The sequence below is a fragment of the Vavraia culicis genome (assembly GCF_000192795.1).
Source record: "Vavraia culicis subsp. floridensis unplaced genomic scaffold supercont1.61, whole genome shotgun sequence".
Lineage (NCBI taxonomy): Eukaryota > Fungi > Microsporidia > Pleistophoridae > Vavraia > Vavraia culicis.
Genome location: NW_007360664.1, coordinates 22400 through 29234, shown reverse-complemented (window position 1 = coordinate 29234; position 6835 = coordinate 22400). Strand labels below are relative to the sequence as shown.

The 6835-nt window shown below is 40.6% G+C and overlaps 4 protein-coding genes across 4 annotated transcripts; 2 read left to right on the top strand and 2 right to left on the bottom strand.

Annotated features, from left to right (window-relative positions):
* Positions 1–103: 103 nt before the first annotated feature.
* VCUG_02416 (uncharacterized protein) lies at positions 104–1174 on the bottom strand (the record flags this gene model as incomplete). Its single annotated transcript, XM_008077233.1, has 1 exon — positions 104–1174. The coding sequence occupies one exon, from the start codon at positions 1172–1174 to the stop codon at positions 104–106; it is 1071 nt and encodes a 356-aa protein (XP_008075424.1).
* Positions 1175–3603: 2429 nt separating this feature from the next.
* Positions 3604–5089, top strand: VCUG_02415 (uncharacterized protein; the record flags this gene model as incomplete). Its single annotated transcript, XM_008077232.1, has 1 exon — positions 3604–5089. One exon carries the CDS (start codon positions 3604–3606, stop codon positions 5062–5064), a length of 1461 nt encoding a protein of 486 aa, XP_008075423.1. The 3' UTR covers positions 5065–5089.
* Positions 5090–5651: 562 nt separating this feature from the next.
* VCUG_02414 (uncharacterized protein) lies at positions 5652–6617 on the top strand. Its single transcript, XM_008077231.1, has one exon. It carries the CDS (start codon positions 5671–5673, stop codon positions 6400–6402), a length of 732 nt encoding a protein of 243 aa, XP_008075422.1. The 5' UTR covers positions 5652–5670; the 3' UTR covers positions 6403–6617.
* VCUG_02413 (uncharacterized protein) lies at positions 6507–6812 on the bottom strand (the record flags this gene model as incomplete). Its single annotated transcript, XM_008077230.1, has 1 exon — positions 6507–6812. One exon carries the CDS (start codon positions 6810–6812, stop codon positions 6507–6509), a length of 306 nt encoding a protein of 101 aa, XP_008075421.1.
* Between the last annotated feature and the right edge of the window lie 23 nt (positions 6813–6835).

The following is a 6835-nucleotide window of genomic DNA, read 5'->3' as shown; positions in this document are numbered from 1 at the left end:
TGAATTTTAGCACATCCGAAAGAACACATTGATAGAGTCGATCTTGACAAGAAACTTGCTTGCTGGCACAAATAGGCACTTAACAAAAAAACTAAAACTACATTTATTTATTTCTTCTTGGCGTTTTTACTGTACTTTTCTTCGTTTGTTTTTCTACTGAGCTCTTTTTTTCATCTGATGATTCTGTTAAATCTTTTGGCTTCGCTCTTGCACTCTTTCTGGGTGTTTTTTTACTTGTTTTTTTTTTCGCGGAGGTAATACCAGCGGCATTCACATCCTGTATATCTGACAACCTTACCGTGTTGCCCTCAGACAAACTGTCTGCTTCACTATGAGCGCTTTGAAACCCATCTTTATCTTCCATCGCATAGTTCTTGGATGGTCTTCCTCGATTCTTTTTGGTCTTTGGTTTGTTATCACCACTCTTTACCTCGTCTTCAGCGGTTGAATCCTCGCTAACCTTTGAACAACTTATGTTCGCATCCTTTGGTTCGTTTTTTCCCTGCTTGTCAACATCCACGCGTTTCCGGAAGTAATTTTTCAATCCCTGTCGTTCATTCATACGCACATTTTTAAGAGCCTCACCAAGATACCTTTGTTTCAAATAAAGCACAACATCGGCAAATATTATCAAAAGCACCATTACAATATCGTTGGCATGGAATATCCTGCACATATATATCAAAATAACATTTCCTAACACTCTGATTACGATTTCTTCGGATATACTAAACGAATGGTCATTGGAAAGTATTTTCAGGATAAAAATGCTCACGAACTCGTTCACAATGAGCCACAAGGTCACATCCGATATTGATTGCTTATTGTCTCTCATGGAGCTGAAAAGACCGAACTTGCCGATGTAGCACAGCGAAGCGCTTAAATTCAGGATATGAGGCGCGCGGCTCAAAACAGGAAATATCAGACAACCCGCAAAGAAAGATCCTATCACGATATTGCTCACATAAAATTGCTTGTACACCAGATTAGCGATCAAAGGTGGGACAAAGTATGTCAGAGTGACCGGTAGAATGATTTTGAGTGTGCGTGTGGTAGCGAGCACCCTAGAATATACTTTGCACATGTTGAGAGTGCCCGAAATTACTATAAGCGGTATGACAGGTCGCAGTACTTCAGCCAATGTTAGTGAAATAAAATTTTCCGATTTAAACATGGGGTAGAAAATGATGTTTATTCATTAAAAGACGCGGTGAAACAAACAAAAATTGTATCACTTTTGGGAGTAGCCGTTTCGATCGAACAATGTTATTGGTCCATATCAAACCTCCATCTACCGTAACTTGGAATATAAGTCGGATGTTTTCTACAATAAAGGTGCACTTCAGATCAAATATATGTATTATTGTAATAGATAAGTGAACATATCAATAGTGAAAAATAGAGAAGTCTCTCAGTCCGATCAGATGTTGTACCAGCAACACATGGTTTGTACTTTTCTCTGTAGACGCAAACCAAGAATAACAGCTTTTTTGGGCATCAATTTCAGTTTAACTCTTTGACAGCAAATTAGGTGTTGAAATACTCAACTATAATAATTCCTATATCTTTTGCCTTGGAGGTACGTACCCACTTATAACTGTTAAAAGTGTTCAAACACGCTACTAATTGGGGTTATTAATACTTTGTATTGGGTGTATTGAATGATGCATCTGTGCTTTGACTATCAAGATCGTAGTAATACATAGCGGTGAAGTTACCCGAATCCTCGTTATGCTGTCATTATAAATCCAGAATCGGCACAGCTGTGTAGCCTTGCACATCTCATAAGGCTAAAACGATGAGAGAAATACAAATATTGATGATGAGTGTGCCCGATACTCAGGTTACATTCTTCAAAGATTTCATGACAATTATCAATAACTTTGACGTATTTTTATGTCACACTATGATATGAAAGAATGCAGCTGTCTTTGACTCGGGTGCTCTCGGTGAATCAAAATTTTGTTCAACTTAAATATATTTGTTTATATTTTGGTGTCAAAACATCTCGACAACACGTTTTTCTTGTCCGCTAGAGCTGACAATGTCCACTGATCTATGTTCCGTGTTGGCGGACTGGAAATAACCATTCACTGTCTGGCGGTGAAGCGACTTTAAATGAGGTCATTCGTTGAAAAAATGCTTAGGCTGGTCACACGTATTTCCGATGAAAATAAGACTGGATCAGAAAAAATGCTTAGGCCGGTACCGAAAACGGACCAAAATACTTTGGTAAGACTAACAAAAACGATGCATGCAAATAAACATACTGTTTGCCAACAAAAACAACTGCTTAGTGTTCCTTCTCCGGTTCACGGATAATTAGTCGGTGATTTAATAACAATTGAGGCTGTGATAAATTAAATACAAACTATTTTATGAGGAAAACAAATGATTTTATGACACTGATCGAGAAAAAAGCAGAAGCTGTGGATTTCAACATCCGAGATGTTCTAATATTTGCAGGCATCGTCCTCTTTTTCATCGCATTTTTCTTCGTGTTCAAGTTCGTTTGGTCGTACATCAAAACATATGTTCTCAAAAGCAAGGAGAATGTGGAAACGTACGAGACAGAGATATAAAATCACTTGTTGTGCTGCACATGAATACGTGGAATCATGCCGCTGAGGAGTGGAGCACCGTTGCCTCATTTACACAAAACTGCCGGAGACGAACAAAAAGTTCACCGCAAAAGTAGCTATAAATAAAGAAACAATCGTTTAATCTCTTTCAAATTTGTTCTCGCCACGGAAATGCTTATGTGGCCACAAGAGGAGTCAAGTATTTGTGTATAAAAGCGGTAAAGGCCGGGTAAATACGAATTATTTTTCATCTATCAGTGGAAGATACGAACACAAAAATAGAAAATAGCGTTATTAAGTACAACGTTTCCCGTTTTAAACAAATTACAGCAACAGATAATTAACGAGCAAACATAATTTTATACTGCAGTTAAGGTATCTTTGTGTGGGTATCGTAGAGAGCAGACCGTCCTTCAGAGAGCACCAACACACATGAGAACAAAATTTATTCCAATCAACCGCACGATTGACATGGTGATATGAGCAAGGCGTTTTCTCGTCGCAAGAAATGGTTAAAAACGTCTTTACCGGTACTTGCGATGGCATGCAAATTACCACAGATCCGCGACACTCCTCATTACACACGATTTATCACCGAACTCTTCGTGTGCAACGATTTTTAATTGGAATATCACCATATCAACGCTGATACACTTACAATGGAGAAATAGCACTGATGTGTGATGTGGCTGTAAGACACTTCTGAGGGCCCAGGCGATTCGTACTAAATAAGACAGGAAAGAAGCGATGCACAGAACGAACAAAAAAGTGGTACGTGTGAGTGGTAACTGGATCATATGGTACATCATATTTCGGCTTTATCCTGTTTGTTGAATGGATGAAGGCTTGCCAGACATGACCTGTCTATCAAAAAAGCTCGTAATCCAGCATTGCGACCGTAAATCGCCACTCAGTACACCCAGCTCTTCATGTGCCAGCCTCTCCCATTTTTCAACGTCAGCCAATCATCTTTTTACATTTGTAAAACAACGGTTCATAAATTTGTAAAATTTACCCATTGATGATTCTTTTTCTTCTCTTGGCTTGTGCAGAATCAAATCTTCGCCAGAACTTGGATCTTTTCTTTTCGCATGTTGACAACGGCCAGCTCAGAACTGCCCGGCAAGTGATCTCCAACTTGTTTGACAATGACAGCTCGAATGGGCTGGTTAGGAAAAAGTACGCCAGTTTTTTGATGGAACTTGGAGACTACGACAAGATATTGTCGCTTTTCAGGGATGACGAGAGCCTAGTCGGCGAAGCTACAAAAATGAAGAAAATGTCCAAAAATTTGAAAGAAAATGTGCACAAAATCTATTTAAAGAGCCCGTTCTCTAAACCAGTAATGGTGGAGATGATCAGGCAAAAGATGTTAACGAACATGGGAGAGTGTTATACGCTCCTTTCGAAGGCAAAGATGCTTTTCAAGGACGATAACCAAATCACGTATCTACGTGCACTTTATCATGCCTTCAGATCGGAGAACAAAGTCGCACACAACCTGCTTCTGAGTTCGGGAAGCAACAGAGCTGGACTGTTTAAAAAAATGTGTGACATATTCCGAGGTTTAGAAGAAGAGAGCTTTAGTTACACCAAAACAAAAGATTTTGTGGAAAAAGTGCACAGTCTACAAATGAAAGACCAGCATCCATCTATATTTTATGTGTTGCTGATCAACTCTCTGATGTTTTTTGTGAAGAATGGTGCTGAGGAGAATAAAAAGGTTACAGAGTACGCTGAGCTGCTCTGCAGGCTTGAGCCGAAGGATGATTCGTACGTTCTTCTTGTTAAAGCGCTGCTGGCGGAAGGAGAGCTAAGTCAGGCGCGTGAACAAGTGGGAAAAGTGAAGAACGAATCGTTGCGCGAAAGGACGCTGCGCACCATCGATGTGATGGAGAAGAAGAAAAAGGAAGAGGAAAAAAAGGAGGAGGAAAGGCTGAAGAATGAAGAGGAACGGAAGAGAAAGAGTAGGGAACAGCGCAGAAGAAACGAAGAACAGCGCAGAAGGAGCGAAGAACAACGAAGGAGGGACCAGAAGCGAAAAGAGCAACGGTATGCCGACCAGTACCAACAGTACAGCAGCTCAAATCAGGACAGCAAAGGATATTATAAGTTGCTGGGTGTTGAGCCGACCGCAACACCGAAGGATATAAAATCGAAGTACAACCGGCTGGTGCTTAAATATGATGTTGATAGGCAAAAGGTGAAGCTTACAGAGTCAGAGAAGGAAATGCTGACGAAGAAACTTGCAGAAATAAATCAGGCACGAGATGTTCTTCTGAATCCTAAGAAGCGGAAGTTGTACGATAGCGGCATGTTAGATCAGCAGGGATACGGCCGGGGACATGGAGCGGCCAACAACGAACAAGTCAAGCAAATGCTCGAGGCCTTCTTCGGCAGAGGGGGTGGACAGTCGTTTTACTTCGATATGGGTGGCAATCAAGGTGGCTATAGAAGGTCGCAGACTTTTTATTTTGTTTAAATAAACTTTAAGATTAAACGTGAGATGCTCGTCGTCCCTTTGGCAAATAAAGTTGGATTATTGCTTGATTGTGTTATTTGCCGTTTGTTATCTGTTCCATCACCTATAAGTACCACTTGCAGCTCTTTATGCGATGCTTAGGTACTTACACATCAAATCGTTTCTATCTCTTTTCTTAACACGTTGTTCCTTCCCAAACGTAATCCAGCAATTGATTCGGTTTTAGAGGGCGTTTTGGAGAACAGAGGAAAGCTATTGATATGGAGGACAACATACACAAACTTTGGTGAGAAAGGGGAGGTTATCGTAAAGAAATACTTTGTACAGCACCTGTCGTAGTGTATAAACACAGTTATCGTTGATGGATATCAATTTTGGGTGCGAAGAGTAGAACTTCTCATTTATTGTTGGTATTATGAACAGCAACCGAATCCTGCTGATCGAAAAGCACGCTCGTCTGAATGATGCGTAGGGTACAAGTAAACGTACTTTTAACAAAAAAATTATTGCACAGTCATTCGGAACTGTACCAGAGAATAAAATTGTTTATAGGTCACATCCCTGTTTCGGTGCAGAACTATAAAAAGTTTCAAAACGCGAGCCCCGATGATTCGCCGTATGTTGGTGCCAACAAAACTAAACAAAAATCTCTTGAGATTCAGAACAACGGTTTTAACCGATATCAACGCGAGGAGTAGGTCGGAAGACGGGAATGTGGCTGACAGCGGTGTGATAGGTGTTAAACGGATGTACGAGAGGATAGAGGAGAAGGATGATGAGCTTGAAGAGGGTGAGGTGTACATGAAAAGAACTCGGGTGATTGGCGAGGTGCATTGGGCTGAAAAGCGTTTGATGCATGTGGATGGTGATATTGTTGCCGATGGGGTGGCAGGAAGTGATGCAGGCTCTGAGGAAAGGGATGATGAGAAAAGGAGCGGCCAAAAAAGAACATCATTAAGCGAGAAAAAGTATTTTTTGTACGACAGCACGGACACAAGTGTGGAGACCGAAGAACAAAGCACTGTTAAACAGAATAAGAACCACGTACACCCTCTCAAACGTCCTGTTCAGGCATCAAACCGCAGAACAGATGGTTCAAAGCAGTCAAACTACCGCTCACAGGTGTGCAAGTTCTTTCTTACCCATTCGTGTACGAAAGGTGATGCATGCAGCTATTCGCACGATGTTAAACGATTTCCATGTAAGGCATTTCATGTGAAAAGGAACTGCACCAGGAAAAATTGCATGTTTTCACATGAGCCTGTTAGCGTGGCTGAGCTCAACAGAATGGCCGAAGATGAAAGGCGAGATACCAGTGACTTTGTTTCTCCCTTCTAGACATATTATTTTTACTTAACTGCTTTGTTTCATTCTTTTAACATATTATGATGCTTTTACCTCTTCTGTACAATTCTGCCATGTACAATTTACTATGATGCATCTCAACCATCACCTCGCTGTTTTAGTTTTCTGTTTTGTCTGATTGCGAGCTGTTCACGGACTGCTACCTCGAACATTCTGATCGAGCGGAATAGATGCCATGTTGTCATTACATTCTTGTTGAATAGATGCCATGTGGTCATTGCATTCTTGTTGAATAGATGCCATGTTGTCATTACATTCTTGTTGAATAGATGCCATGTTGTCATTACATTCTTGTTGAATAGATGCCATGTGGTCATTGCATTCTTGTTGAATAGATGCCATGTGGTCATTGCATTCTTGTTGAATAGATGCCATGTTGTCATTGCATTCTTGTTCAGTGCTAGCC

What these genes read in the sequence shown, in the direction of transcription:
- VCUG_02414 (XM_008077231.1), top strand. Translation starts at nt 5,671, where the DNA reads ATGATTCGCCGTATGTTGGTGCCAACAAAACTAAACAAAAATCTCTTG.